Source organism: Pristiophorus japonicus, chromosome 1 (assembly GCF_044704955.1).
Source record: "Pristiophorus japonicus isolate sPriJap1 chromosome 1, sPriJap1.hap1, whole genome shotgun sequence".
In the NCBI taxonomy this organism is placed as follows: domain Eukaryota; kingdom Metazoa; phylum Chordata; class Chondrichthyes; family Pristiophoridae; genus Pristiophorus; species Pristiophorus japonicus.
The window spans coordinates 522,393,059-522,418,669 of record NC_091977.1 but is presented as its reverse complement, the minus strand read 5'-3'; the positions used below and the strand labels follow the sequence as shown (position 1 = coordinate 522,418,669).

General features: G+C 46.2%; 1 protein-coding gene across 4 annotated transcripts in view; it reads left to right on the top strand.

The window, feature by feature from the left end:
- Positions 1 to 25,611, top strand: part of LOC139277661 (protein spire homolog 1-like) — a 377,805-nt gene that overhangs the window by 220,915 nt on the left and 131,279 nt on the right. For all 4 annotated transcript variants that reach the window (XM_070896458.1, XM_070896440.1, XM_070896449.1 and 1 more), the window contains exon 4: positions 3,802 to 3,927. In XM_070896458.1, coding sequence (XP_070752559.1) covers positions 3,802 to 3,927 — 126 coding nt within the window. The remainder of the gene's footprint in view (positions 1 to 3,801; positions 3,928 to 25,611) is intronic.

The following is a 25,611-nucleotide window of genomic DNA, read 5'->3' as shown; positions in this document are numbered from 1 at the left end:
CATTGTTGGAGGCCACTGAGCAGCATGCACATGGTGCTGCTCAGGTATAAAAGGCCAGCCACTTTGAGAGTCAGGCACTTTGGGCCTAAATAAAGCAAAGTCAAGGTTGTACCTTGCTGAGTTAAACAGTACTCAGTTTGAACCTTTATTGCATACCTAACAATGATCATATTGCTGTTTGTGGAAGCTTGCTGTGTGCATATGGCTGCTGCGTTTACAACTGCGACTGCACTTCAAACGTACCTTCTTTGGCCGTAAAGAGCTTTGGGGCGTCCTGAGGTTGTGAAAGGCGCTATATAACTGTAAGATCTTTTTTCTTTAGTGACCAATTAGCGAGTACCAGCCAATGAAGTACTTTTGGAGTGCAGTCACTGTTGTGATGTAGGAAACGCAGCAGCCAAATTGCGCACAGCAAGCTCCCTCAAACAGCAGGTTTAGAGATTAAAAATTGGCCAGGACACCTGAGATAACTCTGCTGCTCGTTTTGAAATAATGGCTGTGGGATATTTTACGTCCACCTGAGAGAGCACACAGGGGCCTCGGTTTAACGTCTCATCCAACAGACAGCACCTCCAACAATGCAGCACTCCCTCAGCACCGCACTGGAGTGTCAGCCTAGATTTTTGTGCTCAAGTGTCTGGAGTGGGACTTGAACCCACAACCTTCTAACTCTGAGGCGAGCATGCTACCCACTGAGCCAAGGATATTTTGACAGGGTTAGAGGAAGAAGGACAGGGAGGAGGCTCGTGTGGAGCATAAAAACCGGCACGGACCTGTTGGGCCGAATGGTCTGTGCTGCAAAAAGTATGCAATACTGTGTTACTAAAGGACCAGAGCACTTGTAAGTAAAATAACGTTTTTCCATGTGACCAATTATATGACGAGAGCTGTGGAGCATTTAATGGAGTACTTGAAAAAAATCCTAACGTGGCCCCCACTGTATAAAGTCTGGGTTGTTGAGGCTGGCTGGGTGATGGAGAGAGTTACTGGAAGCTGTACTGTTTATATTTACTGTGACTCTGTGCAGTCAGTGACATACCAAAATTACCCTGGGTGCATTTCCATTTGTGTGCGATAATGAGGTGCCTCGAGGGCTTTGAGGTGCTGTCTCATGTACATATTATACGAGAGAGTTGCTTCAATTTATGTCCGTTGCTGCCAGACGGCCTGGTTGCCGCGCCAGAGTTATAGTCAGCGTCAATTTATCTGCATTACTGCAAAACAACTCAATCACGCATATTTGACTTGACAGAAAATGGAATAAAATTCTGCCTCTGGCTTTTTCTTTGTGGTCTCCTGATCCGAACTGGAGATGTTGTGGCGTGCAATGTCAACTGTGCCAAGATCGAAAAACAAGTCGCTGGAAAATGCCGCAATTTGCTCATTGAAGTGCTCCCTACTCGGCAACAAAGTTGTATCAAATTCAGAATTTTCACTGAAGAAATAACCTGCTAACATTTGCATAAAGTGATGAGCTGACTCCTCCGGAGGAGAGATGGGATGTGAGATTTGTCCGCCTTGTTCGGTAGCCTCGCTACAGTTAGTTTTTGCAGTTTGGCCACGCTGTGCCAGTGCTGATTAGCGGTGAAGCTTTTATTTTGAGGCTATATGTACCCTCCTACGAGGGAATGCACTCCTGTTGCTGAGGGGGCTGAATGGACAGTCTGTGCCCAGGCCTCTGTTAACAGCCTTGGCTCAGTGGGTAGCGCTGATTCAGAAGGTCGTGGGTTCAAGCCCCATTCCATGCTGACACTCCAGTGCAGTACTGAGGGAATGCTGCACTGTCGGAGGTGCCGTCTTTCGGATGAGACGTTAAACTGAGGCCCTGTCTGTTCTCTCAGGTAATCATAAAAGATCCCACGTCACTATTTCACAGAAGAACAAGGAGAGTTCTGCCCGGTGTCTCGCCCAATATTTATCCCTCGGACAAACCGAAAAACAGATTATCTGGTCATTAGCATGTTGCTGTTTGCGGGAGCTTGCTGTGCGCAAGTTAGCTGTCACGTTTCCTACTTTACAACAGTGCCAACATTTCAACAATGCTTCATTGGCTGTAAAGTGCTCTGGGATGAGAAAAGCACCATATAAATGCATGTTCTTTCTTGTGTGAAATTAACGTGGTGGAGTTCATGAGGGGGTTGACTTATGAGGAAAGGTTGAGTAGGTTGGGCCTATACACATTGGAGTGCAGAAGAATGAGTGGTGATCTTATTGAAACTTATAAGATAATGAGGGGGCTCGACAAGGTGGATGCAAGGTGGACAAGAGAGGATATTTCCACTCATAGGGAAACTAGGGGACATAGTCCAGAATAAGGACCCGCCCATTTAAAACTGAGATGAGGTGAAATTTCTTCTCTGAGGCTTGTAAATCTATGGAATTCTCTGCTCCAGAGAGCTATGTAGACTGGGTCATTGAATATATTTAAGGCGGCGATAGACAGATTTTTGAGCGATGAGGGAGTCAAGGGTTATGGGGAGCGGGTGGGGAAGTGGAGCTGAGTCCATGATCAGATCAGCCATGATCTTATTGAATGGTGGAGCAGGCTCGAGCGGCCAACTCCTCCTATTATGTGTCTTATGAGACATTCCACCTGATCAGGCCACCCGTCTCCCACCATCAGGGTGAGATCAGGTGCTCAGAGTGGGAGAACTGAACTTGTGTCTCATCACTCAGTGTGTGTTGGTGGTCCACTGTTGTGGCTTGTGTGCAGATTGAATTTAGATGTTATAGTTGTTTTTTTGGGCGGGGGCTGTAATGTTGGTTGGACCAGGAACAAGTTTCTATCGCTGAGCTTTCAACTGAACCTCATCCGACCTTTACAGACGACAGGATAGATTTGTGTCTTCACTGCCCGGGTGGTGATCTGACAGAACAGATCGCCTTCCCTTTATATAACGTGCTCAGCTTTTATTCCCAGCGATTGCCACCAAGGAAATGATACAAATCTGCCCTGACAACCCCATTCAATCACAAACAGGTCAAATAAGTATCTTATACAGCACTCAGCCCAGCTACTAAAAATCAGAAGGACGGATCTATTTGTGATTGACCAACGGGTTTTAAAAAATTAATTCACAGTTTGTGGCCGTCCCTGGCAAGACCAGTATTTATTGCTCATCCCTAATTGCCCTTGAGAAGATGGTAGTGAGGCACCTTCTTGAAAACAGCTGAGTGGATGGCTGGGTGGCCATTTCAGAGGGAACCTGTAGGGTCTGGAGTGACATATAGGCCAGACCAGCTAAGGATAGCAGATTTCCTTCTCTAAAGAACATTCGGGAACCAGTTCTGATGAAAGGTCATCAACTGAAACGCTAACTTTGTTTCTCTTTATGACCAGCATTTTCTGTTTTTAAGTTAGTGAACCAGATGGGCTTTTACAACAATCCGGTTAGTTTTGTGGTCAGCATTCAAGATTTATTAAATTAGTTGAATTTAAATTCCCCAGCTGCCTTGGTGGTATTTGAACTCACGTCTCCAGATCATTAGTCCAGGCCTCTGGTTTATTACTCCAGTAACTTTAACTGCTGTACTACTGTAGCCCCAGCTGGTGACTGAAGGTGGCTCATTTCCATGTGTTGTCACGTCCTACTAGGCCTAATAACAGATTGTAAGGAAGGACAGCAAAAGCTGTACTCTTAAGAGCAGAAGAAATTCATGAATGTTGAAAATCTGACATACAAACAGAGAACGGCACATGTGGGTCAGTCAACGAGATCGAGATTCACGATTCGGGTTTTCAGTCAGGTGGAGTGACCGGTACACGACTAAAATGTTTCTTCCTCTTTTTTTTCTCGTCAGTTGTGCGCTGCTCACCTAACCACCCCGCCGGAGGCACCGAACCATTACCAGGCCGTGTGCCGGGCACTGTTTGCAGAGTCCATGGAATTACAGACCTTCTTGGCCAAAATTAAAAGTGCTAAAGAGGTGAGAGGTCATTCGCGTGCCGTCGGCCAACGGGTAAAGAGGAGGCGTGGCTGGTAGCAGAGAGTGTTGGTAACCTGCGTCCGAATTTCCACCAATGCTGCCTTTTAATGTAATCTCTAGGGGATGTGCAAGGGCAACTTGGCCTTGCTTTTGTGTTTTTCCCCCTTTCCTTCCTTCTCCCTTCCCTCCCCATGGGACAGAGCCTAGTCTTTGCTCCCACAATGTGTGTATGAAAACCAAAACTTTTTGTAGATATGTGTTGCATAGCTATGAACAGCAGGGAAACAGGCCGTTCGACCCAACAGGTCCATCTTCGTGTCTATCCCCCACACAAGTCACGTATCTGCCTGTTTCCCATATCCCTCTTTCCATCAATTGTCTATCTAATCTATTGTTAAATGTTGACATGCTCCGTAAACCCGAGGTGATCCAAAACTCTGCTACCCATATCCTATTTCGCACCAAGTCCCGCTCACCCATCACCCCTGTGCTCGCTGCCCGTGTCCTAACCCGCACCAAGTCTCGCTCACCCAGCACCCCTGTGCTCGCTGCACGTGTCCTAACCCGCACCAAGTCTCGCTCACCCAGCGCCCCTGTGCTCGCTGCACGTGTCCTAACCCGCACCAAGTCTCGCTCACCCAGCACCCCTGTGCTCGCTGCCCGTGTCCTAACCCGCACCAAGTCTCGCTCACCCAGCACCCCTGTGCTCGCTGCACGTGTCCTAACCCGCAACAACTCCCGCTCACTTAGCACCCCTGTGCTCGCTGCACGTGTCCTAACCCGCACCAAGTCTCGCTCACCCAGCACCCCTGTGCTCGCTGCCCGTGTCCTAACCCGCACCAAGTCTCGCTCACCCAGCACCCCTGTGCTCGCTGCATGTGTCCTAACCCGCACCAAGTCTCGCTCACTCAGCACCCCTGTGCTCGCTGCACGTGTCCTAACCCGCACCAACTCCCGCTCACTCAGCACCCCTGTGCTCGCTGCACGTGTCCTAACCCGCACCAAGTCTCGCTCACCCAGCACCCCTGTGCTCGCTGCACGTGTCCTAACCCGCACCAAGTTCCGCTCACCCAGAACCCCTGTGCTCGCTGCCCGTGTCCAAACCCGCACCAAGTTCCGCTCACCCAGACCCCTGTGCTCACTGAGCTACATTGGACCCCAGTTAGGGAACGCCTCGATTTTATAATTCTCAGCCTTGGGTTCCAATCCATCGCTGGCCTTGCCCCCTCCCTATTTCTACCCTCCTCCATCCCTATAACCCTCCGGATTCTCTGCGCTCCTCCAATTCTGTCCTCTTGCGCATCCCTAATTTCCTTCGTTGCACCATTGGCTGTAGTGCCTTCAGTTGCTTAGACCCTACATTCTGGAATTCCCTCCCTAAACCTCTGTGCCTCTCTACCTCTCTCTTCCTTTAAGTTGCCCCTTAAAACCTTTTGGTCATTTGTGTTAATATCTCTTTATGTGGCTCGATGTTGAAATTGTGCCTGATACTGCTCCTGTGAAGCGCCTTGGGACTTTTTACTGCGCTAGAGGCACTATATAATTGGAAGTTGTTGCTGTGACTTTAATCACACTATTGCACCAGCCATAGCGTGACAAACCTGCTCTGTCTTAAATCTCTTACATGTATATCTGTGTCCTCTCAATCTAGACCCTACAACTACTGCAAACAGTCTGTTTCCATCTATCCTGTCCCAACCATAATTTCAAACACCCCTATCAAATTAACCCGGGTGTCATATTTTTATGGTCTGTGTTATTTGGGTTCACACCCAGCTGCTGAGCGGCAAGCCCTGTCAGTGCCATAAGAACATAAGAATTAGGAACAGGAGTAGGCCACCTAGCCCCTCGAGCCTGCTCCGCCATGATTGGCAGGCTTTGTTCCTATCTGATACTCCCAGCCCCCGGAGGGAGACACTGCTGTCAATGCCTAGGATCTCCCACTCGGTGTGTTTCAGCTCAGAGGCTGAATGGAGTGAGGGATCGAACCTGCATTATCCCACTCCACCACACCGAGCCTATAGGGATCCAGTATTCATCACTGCTTCACTGATCTGGAGGCAAGATTCCCACACATTGTAGCAAAATTCTAAACCCCCGCCCCCTCACCTTCCCAATTGGCTGTGTTCTGATTAAAGCGGAGCAAAAAAATCTCCATTTGCTTGGTCTTAGATTTACAACCCGCTGAGAGAAGAAATTTTTCCTCATCTCAGTTTTAAATGGGCAGCCACTTATTCTGAGACTATGTCCCCTAGTTTTAATTTCCCCTATCAGTGGAAATATCCTCTCTGCATCCACCTTGTCGAGCCCCCTCATTATCTTATATGCTTCAATAAGATCACTTCCCATTCTTCTGAACTCCAATGTGTATAGGCCCAACCTACTCAACCTATCTTCATAAGCCAACCCCTTCATCTCCAGAATCAACCGAGTGAACCTTCTCTGAACAGCCTCCATTGCAAGTATAGACTTCCTTGAATACAGAGACCAAAAATGTTTGCAGTACTGTAGGCCTCATCAATACCCTGTACAGTTGTAGCAGGACTTCTGCTTTTATATTCCATCCCTCTTGCAATAAAGGCCAACATTCCATTTGCCTTTCTGATTACTTGCTGTACCTGCATACTAACTTTTTGTGTTTCATGCACAAGGACCCCCAGATCCCTCTGTACTGCAGCACTTTGCAATTTTTTTCCATTTAAATTATAATTTGCTTTCTATTCTGCCAAAGTGGATAACCTCACATTTTCCAACATTATACTCCATCTGCCAAATTTTTGCCCACGCACTTAGACTGTTTATATTCCTTGTCTATATACATTGATTGTAACTGCCCGGCTTCCTGGTAGGGTTAAAATCGGCACCTTGATGCTGAGTATATTGAGTAGTCCATTCAAACCAAAGGAAATCAATAAATGCTGCAATGGGAGCTGTCGAGTGGGACCGCTCTTGGTCCAGGCAGCGGGTGATTGAGGAGGTTGTTCACCCTGACTGCCTACCTCTCTTCCACGGCTACGTTTACGCCAGGGTGTCCCTGGAGAAGGAGCACGCGGTGTCCACCGGTACGCTCGCGGCCTTCCCCGAGAGGTGGGCATCGGAGGGACTGGAGTACATCATCACCTCCGACAACAGAATTTTAATTTGATCTGTTAAAGTTCCCTTTAACGTTGAGTTGGTGACTTGTGGGTTCTGGTGTCCCTTTAATAAGGGGGCACTCAGCTTTTATCTGTTTATTTTAAAATAGTTTGTAGAGCTGTTGAGTTGTGAGTGGCTTCACAAGACTCAATAAAACCCCAGCCAGTTGGGTTCAGGGGATCCACGATGAGGCAGGTGGTTGTGGGCCTGATGGATGAACTGGTAATGTGTAGTGTGATTGTTAAACCGTTGCTAATAAACCAACTAGTTCTTAATAGCAATGTATGAATTCTTAAGCAAAAAACCCTTGAAGCAAATACATTACAATTGACAGGTTCATAGAAACATAGAAACATAGAAAATAGGTGCAAGAGTAGGCCATTTGGTCCTTTGAGCCTGCACCACCATTCAATAAGATCATGGCTGATCATTCACCTCAGTACCCCTTTCCTGCTTTCTCTCCATACCCCTTGATCCCGTTAGCCGTAAGGGCCATATCTAACTCCCTCTTGAATATATCCAACGAACTGGCATCAACAACTCTCTGTGCTAGGGAATTCCACAGGTTAACAACTCTCTGATTGAAGAAGTTGCTCCTCATCTCAGTCCTAAATGGCTTACCCCTTATCCTTAGACTGTATTCCCTGGTTCTGGACTTCCCCAACATCGGGAACATTCTTCCTGCATCTAACCTGTCCAGTCCCGTCAGAATGTTAGATGTTTCTGAGATCCCCTCTCATTCTTCTAAACTCCAGTGAATACAGGCCCAGTTGATCCAGTCTCTCCTCATATGTCAGTCCTGCCATCCCGGGAATTAGTCTGGTGAACCTTCGCTGCACTCCCTCAATAGCAAGAACGTCCTTCCTCAGATTAGGAGACCAAAACTGTACACAATATTCAAGGCAGAACAGAGATCAATCAAAAAGATTAATCCAGTGGGCTAAACTCCCATCGGTCTGGAGGGACAGAGCTATTAACTTGCAGGTGAAAGATTGTTAAAGGTTAATGGGATGTCATATTTTAAAATGGACAGTTATCCATTAAAAAAAGGCCTGCTCCAAACCCTTGGCTTCTTGCCATCTCAAGATGTTTGGCTAACCTTTGGACTGTGATAGTCTTCTTGCCTCGCCACTCGTCAACCTACAATTGAAGGTCTCCTCACCTCGTACAATAATTTTGTCCTTGTAGAGATGAGGGGGTGATTTTAACCCTACTCGCTCAGCAGGAACCTGGCGGTGGGGTGGTTAAAATTGCTCTGGCTCTTACCTGTCCCGCAAAGCCTCCACGATCGCAACATCTGCAATTTTAACCTGCTCTTCTGAGCGGGCAGCAAGGACAGGCGCCCGGAGCCAACAGGGTCCTTTACATGTGCACGGTGCGGCCTGATGACATAATTGAGACCCGACTGTGATTGTAACTCAGGCCTGAGCGGGGAATCTATCTGGGGTTAAAATCGGGGCCTGCTTCCCTCCCAAGCTTCTTTTGGTGATACAGGTGAGGGTCAGGACAGGAAAACTCCTATTTCAGGTACCTCCCCATCTCTGGCAAGCCAGAGTAATATTTGGTGGGGTGTAAAAATAACAGCCTTCTGCCCGATCCCGTGGGTTTTCCCCGCCCGGTGAATTAAGTTAACATAATAGAAACATAGAAAATAGGTGCAGGAGTAGGCCATTCGGCCGCTCGAGCCTGCACCGCCATTCAATGAGTTCATGGCTGAACATGCAACTTCAGTACCCCATTCCTGCTTTCTCGCCATACCCCTTGATCCCCCTAGTAATAAGGACTACATCTAACTCCTTTTTGAATATATTTAGTGAATTAGCCTCAACAACTTTCTGTGGTAGAGAATTCCACAGGTTCACCACTCTCTGGGTGCACTCCCTCAATAGCAAGAATGTCCTTCCTCAAGTTAGGAGACCAAAACTGTACACAATACTCCAGGTGTGGCCTCACCAAATCCTGTACAACTGTAGTAACACCTCCCTGCCCCTGTACTCAAATCCCCTCGCTATGAAGGCCAACATGCCATTTGCTTTCTCAACCGCCTGCTGTACCTGCATGCCAACCTTCAATGACTGATGTACCATGACACCCAGGTCTCGTTGCACCTCCCCTTTTCCTAATCTGTCACCATTCAGATAATAGTCTGTCTCTCTGTATTTACCACTAAAGTGGATAACCTCACATTTATCCACATTATACTTCATCTGCCATGCATTTGCCCACTCACCTAACCTATCCAAGTCACTCTGCAGCCTCATAGCATCCTCCTCGCAGCTCACACTGCCACCCGACTTAGTTTCATCCGCAAATTTGGAGATACTACATTTAATCCCCTCGTCTAAATCATTAATGTACAATGTAAACAGCTGGGGCCCCAGCACAGAACCTTGCGGTACCCCACTAGTCACTGCCTGCCATTCTGAAAAGTACCCATTTACTCCTACTCTTTGCCTCCTGTCTGACAACCAGTTCTCAATCCACGTCAGCACACTACCCCCAATCCCATGTGCTTTAACTTTGCACATTAATCTCTTGTGTAGGACCTGGTCGAAAGCCTTCTGAAAGTCCAAATACACCACATCAACTGGTTCTCCCTTGTCCACTCTACTGGAAACATCCTCAAAAAATTCCAGAAGATTTGTCAAGCATGATTTCCCTTTCACAAATCCATGCTGACTTGGACCTATCATGTTACCTCTTTCCAAATGCGCTGCTATGACATCCTTAAAATAATTGATTCCATCATTTTACCCACTACCGATGTCAGGCTGACCGGTCTATAATTCCCTGTTTTCTCTTCCACCTTTTTTAAAAAGTGGGGTTACATTGGCTACCCTCCACTCGATAGGAACTGATCCAGAGTCTATAGAATGTTGGAAAATGACTGTCAATGCATCCGCTATTTCCAAGGCCACCTCCTTAAGTACTCTGGGATGCAGACCATTCGGCCCTGGGGATTTATCTGCCTTCAATCCCATCAATTTCCCCAACACAATTTCCCGACTAAAAAGGATTTCTCTCAGTTCCTCTTTCTTACTAGACCCTCTGACCCCTTTTATATCCGGAAGGTTGTTTGTGTCCTCCTTAGTGAATACCGAACCAAAGTACTTGTTCAATTGGTCTGCCATTTCTTTGTTCCCAGTTATGACTTCCCCTGATTCTGACTGCAGGGGACCTACATTTGTCTTTACTAACCTTTTTCTCTTTACATATCTATAGAAGCTTTTGCAGTACGTTTTAATGTTCCCTGCAAGCTTCCTCTCTTACTCTATTTTCTCTGCCCTAATCAAACCCTTTGTCCTCCTCTGCTGAGTTCTAAATTTCTCCCAGTTCCCAGGTTCACTGCTATTTCTGGCCAATTTGTATGCCACTTCCTTGGCTTTAATACTATCCCTGATCCCTTGATGGCCACGGTTGAGCCACCTTCTCTTTTTTATTTTTACGCCAGACAGGGATGTACAATTGTTGTAGTTCATCCATGCGGTCTCTAAATGTCTGCCATTGCCCATCCACAGTCAACCCCTTAAGTATCATTCGCCAATCTATCCTCGCCAATTCACGCCTCATACCTTCAAAGTTACCCTTCTTTAAGTTCTGGACCATGGTTTCTGAATTAACTGTTTCATTCTCCATCCTAATGCAGAATTCCACCATATTATGGTCACTCTTCCCCAAGGGGCCTCGCACAACGAGATTGCTAATTAATCCTCTCTCGTTACACAACACCCAGTCTAAGATGACCTCCCCCCTAGTTGGTTCCTCGACATATTGGTCTAGAAAATCATCCCTTATGCACTCCAAGAAATCCTCCTCCGCCGTATTGTTTCCAGTTTGGTTAGCCCAATCTATATGCATATTAAAGTCACCCATGATAACTGCTACACCTTTATTGCATGCACCCCTAATTTCCTTTTTGATGCCTTCCCCAACATCACTACTACTGTTTGGAGGTCTGTACACAACTCTCACTAGCGTTTTCTGCCCTTTGGTATTCCGTAGCTCCACCCATTCCGATTCCACATCATCCAAGCTCATTTCTTTCCTTACAATTGCATTAATTTCCTCTTTAACCAGCAACGCCACCCTGCCTCCTTTTCCTTTCTGTCTATCCTTCCTAAATGTTGAATACCCTTGGATGTTGAGTTCCCAGCCTTGCCAATCACATCGTATCCGTTAACTGCTATCTGCACAGTTAATTCGTCCACCTTATTCCGAAAACTGCATTGAAGCACAGAGCCTTCAGGCTTGCCTTTTTAACACACTTTGACCCTTTAGAATTTTGCTGCAAAGTGGCCCTTTTTGTTTTTTGCCTTGGGTTTCTATGCCCTCCACTTTTACTCATCTCCTTTCTGTCTTTTGCTTCTGTCTCTATTTTGTTTCCCTCTGTCTCCCTGCATTGGTTCCCATCCCCCTGCCATATTAGTTTAACTCCTCCCCAACAGCACTAGCAAACACTCCCCCTAGGACATTGGTTCCGGTCCTGCCTAGGTGCAGACCGTCCGGTTCGGTTTGTACTGGTCCCACCTCCCCCAGAACCGGTTCCAATGCCCCAGGAATTTGAATCCCTCCCTGCTGCACCACTGCTCCAGCCACGTATTCATCTGAGCTATCCTGCGATTCCTACTCCTACTGATGTCCCTCACTAAAGTTTTAAAATGTTATGATGATACAGCAGACGTTGCGATCATTCGCTCTATCAACAACAACAACAACTTACATTTATATAGTGCCTTTAGAGTAATAAAATGTCCCAAGGTGCTTCACAGGAGTGCTGTCAAATAGTATTTGACACATGAGATATTAGGCGACCGGAAAGAGGTAGGTTTTAAGGAGCGTCTTAAAAGAGGTGAGAGGTAGTGAGGCGGAGAGGCTTAGGGAGGAATTCAGGAACTTATCCATCTCTGGTCTGTGAACTGATAGCCTAAGCACGACGGGAGAAAAGTCAATCATGGCAGTGTTCTTAAAAAATGTATTCATCTCCATTCTGAGGAAGGTTGTCTCATCTTTAGTAGAAATAATAGAAAAACAAATTATAATTCAAATGGAGAAAAATTGCCAAGTGCTGCAGTAAAGAGAGACCTGGGGGTCCTTGTGCATGAAACACAAATAGTTAGTCTGCAGGTACAGCAAGTAATCAGGGAGGCAAATGGAATGTTGGCCTTTATTGCAAGGGGGATGGAGTATAAAAGCAGAGAAGTCCTGCTACAACTGTACAGGGTATTGGTGAGGCCACACTGGTGAGGAATACTGCATACAGTTTTGGTCTCCGTATTTAAGGAAGGATATACTTGCATTGGAGGCTATTCACAGAAGGTTCACTAGGTTGATTCCGGAGATGAGGGGGTTGACTTATGAGGATAGGTTCAGTAGGTTGGGCCTGTACACATTGGAGTTCAGAAGAATGAGAGGTGATCTTATTGAAACATATAAGATAATGAGAAGGCTCAACAAGGTGGATGCAGAGAGAATATTTCCACTCATGGGGGAAACTACAACTAGGGGACATAGTCTCAGAATAAAGGGCCGCCCATTTAAAACTGAGATGAGGAGAAATTTCTTCTCTCAGCGGGTTGTAAATCTATGGAATTCTCTGCCCCAGTCATTGAATATATTTAAGGCGCAGATAGACAGATTTTTGAGTAGTAAGGGAGTAAAGGGTTATGGGGAGCGGGCAGGGAAGTGGAGCTGAGTGCATGATCAGATCAGCCATGATCCTATTGAATGGCGGAGCAGGCTCGAGGGGCCAGGTGGCCGACTCCTGCTCCTATTTCTTCTGTTCTTACCTCTCCCTGTGCTACACAGGGATGTCCCTGCTGAGCAGGTCTGCAGGAGGCCTGCTGCAACCCAGGCCTTTACAATTGTAGCTGTTTACTTTCTTGTTTCACTGCCCCCATCGTCCGTCCGTCCACGACCCCCCCCCCTCGCAAAAAATGTTGATGCAATTAGTTCAATGGTTGGCAGGAGGCCCTATTTTCTACCCTGAATAAAAGACAAAATTTGGTTTTGATCATCTGGACATCTGTCTGATTTCACAGGAAAATAATTGAGAGCTGCAGGAGCAAGATGAATTGAATTAAAGTTTCTTGGCGAGTGATAAGTGGATTTCAAATTAAATTGCATAGTCGGAGCAAAACAGCCGAAAGAGAATCTCATTCAGTCAATAACTGGCATGGCCCAACTGTTTGGGCTGCGTGGGATCCTGGAAGGCAGTTTGAGACTTGTGTGACCTAACACGCAGGGTAGCTGTGGGAGCTTTTCAATCCGCCGCCAGGGCGTGAAACGGGTGCTGCGGATCACACACCTGCACGATCAGATTCATTCCATAATGAGCGAGCGCTCCGGATCGCCAGGTGTTATCGCCAGGCGGAAAGTGGAAAGTCTCCACGATTTCAACAAATGCGATGCGACTCATTTGTTGTGAAGCGGATGCTGCAATGCAAGAAAGATTGAGTGGCATTTCTATAGCGCCCAAAGCACTTTACGGGCAATTAAGTATTGTGCTTTTCAAGTGTCGTCACCTGTTGTAATGAAGGAAACGCGGCAGCCAATTTTCACACAGCAAGCTCCCCCAAGCAGCAATGAGATAATGACCAGACAGTGGGCCGAAAATTGCGGTCGGAGGCTTCCTGCGGGCGGATGCCTCCGAATGAAATATTTTCTCCGAAGGTGCCTGGTGGCCCCGGAGGAACATATAATTGCGGTCCGAGGCCTAGATGCGCAGCCCAGCATATGGGCTCACACATCAGGGGAACGTAAGTGTAACTTGGGATCACGTGGGACTGGACCACCAATGAACGTGGCGTATTCTCATTGATAATAATGGTGAGTTCCGTTTGTACGAGCTCCCATTACTATCAATAATACCCCCAAAAACACAGAAACACAACACAATAAATTTAAAATAAAAACCTCTCACATTTATTTAAAATGAATTGAAATTGAATTTAGTTAAATGTTTTAGAAAAAACATTATTTTTTAGAATTAAAAAAAAAAAATGTTTTAATAGCGGTAAAAATAAACTTGCCTTAATGGACAGGGTTTTTAAATATAAAAATTAGTGATAACATTTCATTTTTCTGTGGGTTTAAAACTCTTTCGCTGGTAAAAGTAGATTAAGAGTTGGAAGGACATTCGCTGGGCAGGAACTGGGCAAATAAACCAAAGCTCTGCCCATGAATGTCCTTCTCCCAGGGTTGAGTGCGTGCCGAGAACCGGCATTTGCGAGGCCTCTTCGGGTTACTGCGCACATTGTACGCACCCGGAGAGGCCGCAATTTACGGCCCAATCTGTTATGTTGATTGAGGGATAAGTATTGGCCAGGACACTGGGGAGAACTCCTCAGCTCTGGAGTGAAATAGCACCGTGGGATTGTTTACGTCTACCTGAGAGAGCAGACAGGGCCTCGACTTAAGGTCCAAATGTCGGCACCTCTGACAGTGCAGCACTCCCTCAGGACTGCACTGGCGTGTCAGCCTAGATATTTTGTGCTCAAGTGTCTGAAGTGGGACTTGAGCCCACAACCTTCTGACTCAGAGGCTGGTGTGCTACCCACTGAGCTGACATGGCAAGGGGCAAGGAACAGACCAACTGACCTGACAAGCTGCCCTTTGTACTTGGTCTCAGCCCCCCACCCCTACCCCCCACACCCACAACCCCAACCCTTCCTCGCTTTATTCCCATGCTTCTCAATCCTCTCTCCTCCTCCTCCTCTTCTTGTCCCTTGGACCCATGTATATTATTTTCTTCAATGGACTTCTTTGAACTTCATCAATCCCCTCCATCGTTTGAGAACCTCTCTTGCGTCACATGAGGTTTTTCTTTTCCAATACAAACAAGCCCAAGTTCCTTCACTGACACCTTCACTATGGTCCACTTTCTCAAAGAAAATGAATACCTTTCCTATAGCTTGGTGACCAGTATTGCACACATGCTCTAGGTGGTCTCTAGCTGTTGCTTTGAACTTTAGCAACAGCAGATATTTTGATATGGATTCTAACCTGCTACGGAGTCCACGCCAGGTTTGTGTTGTTCATTGCAGAAATACCCTGAGTGTTCCTCTCTCTACAAATTCACATGATGAATATAGATGAAGGCGGCCATTCAGCCCACCTTAACTTACCTGTGGAGGAAGGAATCTACTGTGCCCCTAACTGTGTATTAATGAACCTGAGGTGTCTGCTTCCATTATCCCACCCAGAAAACCATTCCCATTATTGATTATTCTGCACATGAAGAAATTTCTCCTCGTCTCAGTTTTAAATGGGCGGCCCCTTATTCTAAGATCATGCCCTCTAGTTCTAGTCTCCCTATCAGTAGAAACATTCTCTCTAGATCCACCCTGTCAAGCCCCCTCATAATCTTATACTTTTCGATAAGATCACCTCTCATTCTTCTGAATTCCAATGAGTACTATCATAAGTGTCCATGAGGGCCTCTCTCAGTCATTTCTTCAAAGCTAAAGATCCCCAATTTCCCCGTCTTCCATAGGAATATAGAATAGGCCATTTAGCCCCTTGAGTCTACTTCATCATTCAGTATGATCATGAATCATAACTCCATATCCATTAATACCTTTGGTTAACAAAAATCTATCGATCTCAGCTTTAAAATTAACATTTGCCATTTGCGGAAGAGAGTTCCAAACTTCTACCACCCTTTGTGTGTAGAAGTGCTTCCCAACTTCACTCCTGAATTTTTATACGATGCCCCCTAATCCTAGACTCACCAACCAGCGGCAATAGTTTCTCTCGATCTACCCTACCTGTTCCCTTAATGTGTTGAACACTTCGAACACTTAGGCATCTAAATTCCAGGGAATACAGCCCTAGTTTGTGTAATCTCTCCTCATAATTTAACCCTTGGAGTCTTGGTATCATTCTGGTAAACCTACGCTGCACACTCCTTCCAAGGCCAGTATCCTTCCTAAAGTGTGGTGTTCAGAACAGCTCCAGGTGGGGTGGAACCAGGATCTTTTATAGCTGAAACATGACTTCTACCCCCTCGTAACTTGGCGGCTGGAATGTTTCTCTTATATCTCTGTAACTAAAACTGTACATACTGCTCAAGGTGCAGTATGGCCAGGGCACTGCAGATTGCAAACGACTTACTCTGACTCATTTTACTGCGAGCAATATAGTTCAACATTGAGCTGGTTTTAAATAGAAACATAGAAAATAGGTGCAGGAGTAGGCCATTCGAGCCTGCACCACCTTTCAATAAGATCATGGCTGATCATTCACCTCAGTACCCCTTTCCTGCTTTCTCTCCATACCCCTTGATCCCTTTAGCCGTAAGGACCATATCTAACTCCCTCTTGAATATATCCAATGAACTGGCATCAACAACTCTCTGCGGTAGAGAATTCCACAGGTTAACAATTCTCTGAGTGAAGACGTTTCTCCTCATCTCAGTCCTAAATGGCCTACCCCTTATCCTAAGACTGGTTCTGGAACACTCCAACATCGGGAACATTCGACCCGCATCTAACCTGTCCCGTCCCGTCAGAATCTTATATGTTTCTATGAGATCCCCTCTCATCCTTCTAAACTCCAATGTATAAAGGCCCAGTGGATCCAGTCTCTCCTCATATGTCAGTCCAGCCATCCCGGGAATCAGTCTGGTGAACCTCTGCTGCACTCCCTCAATAGCAAGAACATCCTTCCTCAAATTAGGAGACTAAAACTGAACACAATATTCCAGGTGAGGCCTCACCAAGGCCCTGTACAACTGCAGTAAGACCTCCCTGCTCCTATACTCAAATCCTCTAGCTATGAAGGCCAACATACGATTTGCCTTCTTCACCGCCTGCTGTACCTGTATGCCAACTTTCAATAACTGATGAACCATGACACTCAGGTCTCGTTGCACCTCCCCTTTTCCTAATCTGCCGCCATTCAGATAATATTCTGTCTTCGCGTTTTTGCCCCCAAAGTGGATAACCTCACATTTATCCACATTATACTGCATCTGCCATGCATTTGCCCACTCACCTAACCTGTCCAAGTCACCCTGTAGCCTCTTAGCAACCCCCTCACAGCTCACACTGCCACCCAGTTTAGTGTCATCTGCAAACTTGGAGATATTACACTCAATTCCTTCATCTAATTCATTGATGTATATTGTAAAGAGCTGGGGTTCCCAGCACTGAGCCCTGCAGCACTCCACTAGTCGCTGCCTGCCATTCTGAAAAGGATCCGTTTATCCTGACTCTGTGCTTCCTGTCGGCCAACCAGTTCTCTATCCACGTCAGTATATTACCCCCAATACCATGTGCTTTGATTTTGCACACCAGTCTTTTGAAAGTCCAAATACACCACATCCACTGGTTCTCCCTTGTCCACTCTACTAGTTACATCCTCAAAAAATTCCAGAAGATTTGTCAAGCATGATTTCCCTTTCATAAATCTATGCCGACTTGGACCAATTCTGTCACTGCTTTCCAAATGCGCTGCTATTTCATCCTTAATAAATTGATTCCAACATTTTCCCCACTACTGATGTCAGGCTAACCGGTCTATAATTACCCACTTTCTCTCTCCTTCCTTTCTTAAAAAGTGGTGTGACATTAGCTACCCTCCAGTTCATAGGAACTGTTCCAGAGTCGATAGATTGTTGGAAAATGATCACCTATGCATCCACTATTTCTAGGGCCACTTCTTTAAGTACTCTGGGATGCAGACTATCAGGCCCCAGGGATTTATCGGCCTTCAATCCCATCAATTTCCGAACACAATTTCCTCCCTGATAAGGATATCCTTCAGTTCCTCCTTCTCACTAGACCCTCGGTCGCCTTGCACTTCCGGAAAGTTATTTCTTTATTGCTGCTCCACATGACTGTATGTAAATGTTGCGTCTCCATGCCCCCAAATTTCTTGCATCTTTAGCTGGTTTTACATAACTTTTCTTCTTAGGCAGTCCCTCATTAGTGTGGAAAGTCATCCTCGACTCTATGAGTTTTCAGGTGACTGGTGAGTCCAATGCGGTACCTACAGTCTCTGTCACAGGTGGGGCAGACGGTGATTGGAGGGACGGTGGGCGGGGAGCCTGGGTTGCCGTGCGCTCCTTCCACTGTTTACGCTTGGCTTCCGCTTGCTCCCGGCGAAGAGACCCGAGGTGTTCGGCACCTTCCCGGATGCTTCTCCTCCACTTTGAGCAGTCTTGGGTCAGGGATTCCCAGGTGTCGGTGGGGGTGTTGCACTTTTTCAAGAACATAAGAAATAGGAGCAGTAGTAGACCATTTGGCCCTCGAGCCTGCTCCACCATTCAATAAGATCATGGCTGATCTGATCATGGACTCCGTTCCACTTCCCTGCCCGCTCCCCTATAACCCTTTACTCCCTTAACGCTCAAAAATCTGTCTATCTCCGTCTTAAATATTTTCAATGACCCAGCTTCCACAGCTCTCTGGGGCAGAGAATTCCATAGATTTACAACCCTCTGAGAGAAGAAATTCCTCCTCATCTCAGTTTTAAATGGGCAACTCCTTATTCTGAGACTATGTCCCCTAGTTTTAGTTTCCCCTAGGAGTGGAAACATCCTCTCTGTATCCACCATGTCGAGCCCCTTCATTATCTTATAAGTTTCAATAAGATCACCTCTCATTCCTCTGAACTCCCAATGTGTAGAGGCCCAACCTTTCTTAAGTCAACCCCCTCATCTCCGGAATCAACCTAGTGAACCTTCTCTGAACTGCTTCCAATGCAAGTACATCCTTCCTTAAATCTGGAGTCCAAAGCTGAGTGGCTTGCTACACCATTTCAGAGGGCAGTTAAGAGTCAACACATTGCTGTGGGTCTGAAGTCACATGTAGGCCAGACTGGGTGAAGACGACAGATTTCCTTCCCTAAAGGACATTAGTCAAGATGGGTTTTTACAACAATCCATTAGTTTCATGGTCACCATTACTGATACTAGCTTTTTAATTCCAGATTTATTTAATTGACTGAATTTAAATTCAGGAGCTGCCGTGGTGGGATTTGAACTCACGCCTCCAGATCATTAGTCCCAGGCCCCTGGATTACTGGTCCAGTAACCACTATGCTACCGTACCCACGCTTTTTCAATTTACCATGTTCCTATGCCTACGAGGCCCAGCTCATTGTAAAACAGGCGTGTCAATGTCAGCTGACTGGCGACCATCCCACTTAACTGGATGGGTGGGATGTGGGCCCCCATGGAACAAGTGGCTCAGTCCACAGGAAATTTAAAATGAGGTAAATCGTTCCTGTGACAGCAGATGCCAAATTCTTCCATGTAATACTTAAGTGGCTTCTACATTATAATCATAGAATGATACGATAGATAGGACCATGTACAGTAGACACCTCAAGTCGCTGGAGAAATACCACCAACGATGCCTCCGCAAAATCCTACAAATCCCCTGGGAGGACAGACGCACCAACATTAGCAGGCCAACATCCCCAGCATTGAAGCACTGACCACACTTGATCAGCTCCGTTGGGCGGGCCATATTGTTCGCATGCCAGACACGAGACTCCCAAAGCAAGCGTTCTACTCGGATCTCCTTCACGGCAAACGTGCCAAAGGTGGGCAGAGGAAACGTTACAAGGACACCCTCAAAGCCTCCCTGATAAAGTGCAACATCCCCACCGACACCCTGGGAATCCCTGGCCAAAGACCGCCCTAAGTGGAGGAAGAGCATCCGGGAGGGTGCTGAGCACTTCGAGTCTCATCGCCGAGAGCATGCAGAAATCAAGTGCAGGCAGCGGAAAGAGCATGCGGCAAACCAGTCCCACCCACCCCTTCCCTCAACCCACTGTCTGTCCCACCTGTGGCAGGGACTGTGGTTCCCCTATTGGACTGTTCAGCCACCTAAGGACACATTTTTAAGAGTGGGAGCAAGTCTTCCTTGATTCCGAGGGACTGCCTATGATGTTGATGATGATAAGAACGATACAGCACAGAAGAAGGCCCTTCGTCCCATCGTGCCTGTGCCGGCTCTTTGAAAGAGCGAGCCAATGAATCCCACTCCCCCTGCTCTTTCCGCTCAGCCCTGCAATTTTATTTTCCTTTTGCAGAGCAGATTGCAGAGATTCGTGTTTGATGTACTCCGGGAAGATTAATCTTAATGAAACCTGGCAGCCGCGATTTCTGAAGGAGAAAGTTGGGAGTTCACAAGGCATTGGACGATAAGAAGGGAGGATTGATGTGTGACCTGAATGGCATCACGGGGCCCATCTGTAGCAGAGGTGTTAACCTTGACAGACAGGCTGGGAGAGTTACATTTATCTCACCATTCAGTCTGTTGCATACAACACCCTTCGCTACAGATGGGTCTGTGGCTTTACTAAAACAGACGCAATTCCATAGATAACCTAAACCAGCAGAATGTGATTTATACCAGAAGAAACAGCGACAAGAATTATTTTAAGTGTCTTTTTATATTTTTAAATTAATGGTCACTGTTATTGTTTATATCCAATTTTAGACATGATCAAACAGCCTAGAATATGAGAGTAAGCTTGCCGGGAACATGAAAACAGCAAAAGCTTCCACAGATACGTGAAAAGAAAAAGATTAGTGAAGACTAATGTAGGTCCCTTACAGTCAGAATCAGGTAAAGTCATAATGGGGAACAAAGAAATGGTAGACCAATTGAACAAGTACTTTGGTTCTGTCTTCACTAAGGAAGACACAAATAACCTTCTGGAAATACTAGGGGACCGAGGGTCTAGCGAAAAGGAGGAACTAAAAGAAATCCTTATTAGTCAGCAAATTGTGTTAGGGAAATTGATGGGATTGAAGGCCAATAAATCCCCAGGATCTGATAGTCTGCATCCCAGAGTACTTAAGGAAGTGGCCCTAGAAATAGTGGATGCATTGGTGGTCATTTTCCAACATTCTATTAACTCTAGATCAGTTCCTATGGACTGGGGGGCAGCTAATGTAACCTCACGTTTTAAAAAAGGAGGGAGAGAGAAAACAGGAAATTATAGACCAGTCAGCCTGACATCAGTGGTGGGGAAAATGTTGGAATCAATTATTAAAGATGTAGTAGCAGCGCATTTGGAAAGCAGTGACAGGATCGGTCCAAGTCAGCATGGATTTATGAAAGGAAAATCATGCTTGACAAATCTTCTGGAATTTTTTGAGGATGTAACTAGTAGAATGGACAAGAGAGAACCAGTGGATGTGGTGCATTTAGACTTTCAAAAGGCTTTTGACAAGGTCCCACATAAGAGATTAGTGTGCAAAATGGTATTGGGGGTAATGTACTGACGTGGATAGAGAACTGGTTGGCAGACAGGAAGCAGAGAGTAGGAATAAACAGGTCCTTTTCAGAATGGCAGGCAGTGACTAGTGGGATACTGCAAGGTTCAGTGCTGGGACCCCAGCTATTTACAATATACATTAATGGTTTAGCTAAAGGAATTGAATGTAATATCTCCAAGTTTTCAGATGATACTAAGCTGGGTGGTGGTGTGAGCTGTGAGGAGGATGCTAAGAGGCTGCAGGGTGATTTGGACAGGTTAGGTGAGTGGGCAAATGCATGGCAGATGCGGTATAATGTGGATAAATGTGAGGTTATCCACTTTGGTGGTAAAAACAGGAAGGCTGATTATTATCTGAATGGTGACAGATTAGTAAAGGGGGAGGTGCAACGAGACCTGGGTGTCATGGTACATCAGTCATTGAAGGTTGGCATACAGATGCAGCAGGCAGTAAAGAAAGCAAATGGTATGTTGGCCTTCATAGCGAGAGGATTCGCGTATAGGAGCAGGGAGGTCCTACTGCAGTTGTACAGGGCCTCGGTAAGGCCACACCTTGAATATTGTGTTCAGTTTTGGTCTTCTAACCTGAAGAAGGATATTCTTGCTATTGAGGGAGTGCAGCCAAGGTTCACCAGACTGATTCCCGGGATGACAGGACTGACATATGAAGAAAGACTGGATCGACTAGGCTTGTATTCAATGGAATTTAGAAGAATGAGAGGGGATCTCATAGAAACATGTAAAATTCTGATGGGATTGGACAGGTTAGATGCAGGATGAATCTTCCCGATGTTGGGGAAGTCCAGAACCAGGGATCACAGTCTAAGGATAAGAGGTAAGCCATTTAGGACAGAGATGAGGAGAAACTTCTTCACTCAGAGAGTTGTGAGCATGTGGAATTCTCTACCACAGAAAGTTGTTGATGCCAGTTCGTTAGATATATTCAAAAGGGCGTTAGATATGACCCTTACGGCTAAAGGGATCAAGGGGTATGGAGAGAAAACAGGAATGGAGTACCGAAATGCATGATCAGCCTTGATCATATTGAATGGTGGTGCAGGCTCGAAGGGCTGAATGGCCTACTCCTGCACCTATTCTCTATGTTTCTAATCCGAGCGCTCTATTTCCTACTGTGAGCAAAGAAAGAAATACTTGCATTTATATAGCATCTTTCACGACCTCAGGATGTCCCAATGGGCTTTGCAGCCAATTTTGAAGCGCTGTCATTGTGGTAATGTTGGAAATGCAGCATCCGAAGAGGGCGACACCTCCGACAGTGCAGCGCTCCCTCAGCACTGTGCTGGGAGTGTCAGCCTAGATTTTGTGCTCAAATCTCTAGAGCGGAACTTGAGTCCACGACCTTCTGACCCTGGGTCAAGCATGCTACCCACCTGAGCCACAGCTGCCATCTTGAAGAATTCACCATAATGAAGAGATGACAGCGGCGGCAGACGTGACCAGAGACCGTTTTCCAGTAACTGATAGATTGCACCAGTAACCGTATCATTGGCATCGAGATTTCCGGTAAGGTTGCGGGTAAGGCCTAAATCGGCCGAAGATTTCACGGCAAGGCCGGTCTCAACACCGTGACTTTGGTATGCTGTGACCGAGAGGTTGTTTCCTCTGGCTGCAGAGTCGAGAACTAGGGGGCACAGTCTCAAGATAAGAGGTCGGCTTTTTAAAACATAGAGATGAGGAGGAACTTCTTCACTCAGAGGGTGGTGAATCTTTGGAATCTTTGGAATTCTCTGCTGAGTCTCTGAATGCATTCAAAGCTGAGCTAGATCGACTTTTGGAGTCTAGAGGAGTGAAGAGATATGGAGATCGGGCGGGAAAGTGGAGTTGAGTTGACTATCAGCCATGATCTTATTGAATGGCGGAGCAGGCTCGAGGGGCCGTATTTCTTATGTTAATTAGGCCCTCGCCTAATTTTTCGGGAGTACCTCATCTGTTGAAATGTGAAATTTAATGGGCCGGGAATTGGATGGGCTTACCCGATCGTGATATCTTACCCCCCACAGCATACTCCCCACCAGTCGGGTGATGGTGCTTTGTGGGGGGTTAAAATCAAGGCCCATCGTGTGTCTTTGTTCACAAGTACCCGGTGAAAAATATTCCTCTTCAGGATAGAGGCTGCCTGAAGCAGCATCAAACATGTCTGGCGGTAACGAGCGACTTTGGGATCTTGCATCTGTGCGGTAGCTCTCTGGTACAACGTGCAATTTAAGCTTGACGAGGCTTACACTAATCACAGAGTCTCCGACATCACTTTGTTTCCGAAGCATTCCTGCCAGGTTTACACTCTCCCTAACTCTGATGTATTTGCTTGTGTTGCTGGGGTCCACTCCAACAGCGTCAGACTCAGACGAACACAACATGCCATTGAGGTGCCTTCTTCACTTTAAAAAAAATAATTCTTTGAGGTTTGGCTTAGACTGATCCCAAAATAGAGCTGGCAGCTTCACTTTCCGATTGATGTGTGTTTATTGACTCTGAGGGGCTGTCAGTGTCTGAAATTGGGTTATAATTTCAGTCATTAAGTCTGCCACGGTATTTTAAGCAGACATCACTGCATTTCAGTGATCTTGATGACAACTATTTCAAAAGCAACATTTTTTAATGAATAAGGCGCTTGTTTTTCATTGGGAGGGGGAGGAATGGGGTGTAATGTTGTCATGCCACTTGTCCTCGCCCTGCCATCGTCTTTAACTATAGGTTGTGAAGCATTAGCGGCTCAATATTTGTGACTGTTTATATCGCTGCTCATGCAGTGGATATATTACTGGACGAGTAATCCAGAGCTCCTGGACCAATGATCGGAGACGTGAGTTCAACGACCCACCATTTGATGAATTTAAATTCAGTTAATTACATAAATCTGGAATAAAAAACTATTATCAGTAATGGTGACCATAAAACTAGTGGATTGTTGTAAAAACCCAATTGGTGGGCAGAAGAAACGCTTCAAGAACACCCTGAAAGCCTCCTTGAAAAAATGCAACATCCCCATCGACACCTGGGACACCTAGATTGCTGGTCACATACAGACTACCCAAAGGGTCTTAGGAGTCATAATGTATTTTATTAAGGAGTGGTGGTTCAAATATAGTCAAACACAATACACAATGAGGATGGACATGGTAGACATACGACCGTGACAAATAGCTGGTACTAGTCCCGATCGGTGGCACGAACAACATTCTCTGCACCATCTGCCCTGAAAAGCTCTTTAGATATCTCTCTTTTTAGGGGTGGGCCTGGCGTAAAATAATGGACAGGACCATTCAACCTATGATACGTCCAGTTCTTTGTCTCAACTCTTCGGTGAAATCCTCCTCATCACGTCTTTCCTATTTATACAGTCTGAAGGCCCATCTCTCCTGTCCCTATTAATCGTTAAATGTTATAACATCCTAAGGGAACCAAAAACATAAGCAAATTGGGACGGATTTTCGGCTTTTGGGGATTTTCGGCGAAAAAGTTAGCGATATGTGAAAATTACCGTTAATGTTGCGCTACTGTTTTTAGGCCGAACTTTCAGCCTTTACGTCGGTAAAGGAGGCGTTGCACGATTATTCGAGGTGCAAAACGCGAGTTTCGGCAATTTTAGTCCGGGGCCGGGAGCGCTGCGAGAGAGGCCTTGGGAGGGGGAAAATAAATTCAAAAAACATTTAAACAACATTTACAAAACCCTCAGCTGAAAAAAATTATAAAATATAAACTTTAACTTACCTTTTTTGCAGCTTTTCATACTTACCACTGCTGGCAGGTTTGACCTGTTGCTATTCTGGGCGCGGGGTATGGGTCAGGAGACGGCTGAAAGTACGACGGTAACGTAGTCCGTGTTGTTACACGTCGGCGCACTTCTCCCCGGCGGTACGTCCCATCACCGCTGCAAACAAGGAACCCAGGATCCCGCCCGGGCTTTGCGACCGGGTTTTCGCCGCGGAAGGTCGTAGAAACAGAAAATAGGTGCAGGAGTAGGCCATTCGGCCCTTCGAGCCCACATCACCATTCAATATGATCATGCAACTTCATGCTCTCTCTCCATATCCGCTGATCCCTTTAGCCGTAAGGGCCACATCTAACTCCCTTTTGAATATATCTAACGAACTGGCCTCAACAGCTTTCTGCGGTAGGGAATTCCACAGGTTCACAACTCTCTGAGTAAAGAGGTTTCTCCTCAACTCAGTCCTAAATGGCCCACCCCTTATCCTAAGACTGTGTCCCCTGGTTCTGGACTTCCCCAACATCGGGAACATTCTTCCCGCATCTAACCTGTCCAAACCCGTCAGAATCCTGTAAGTTTCTATG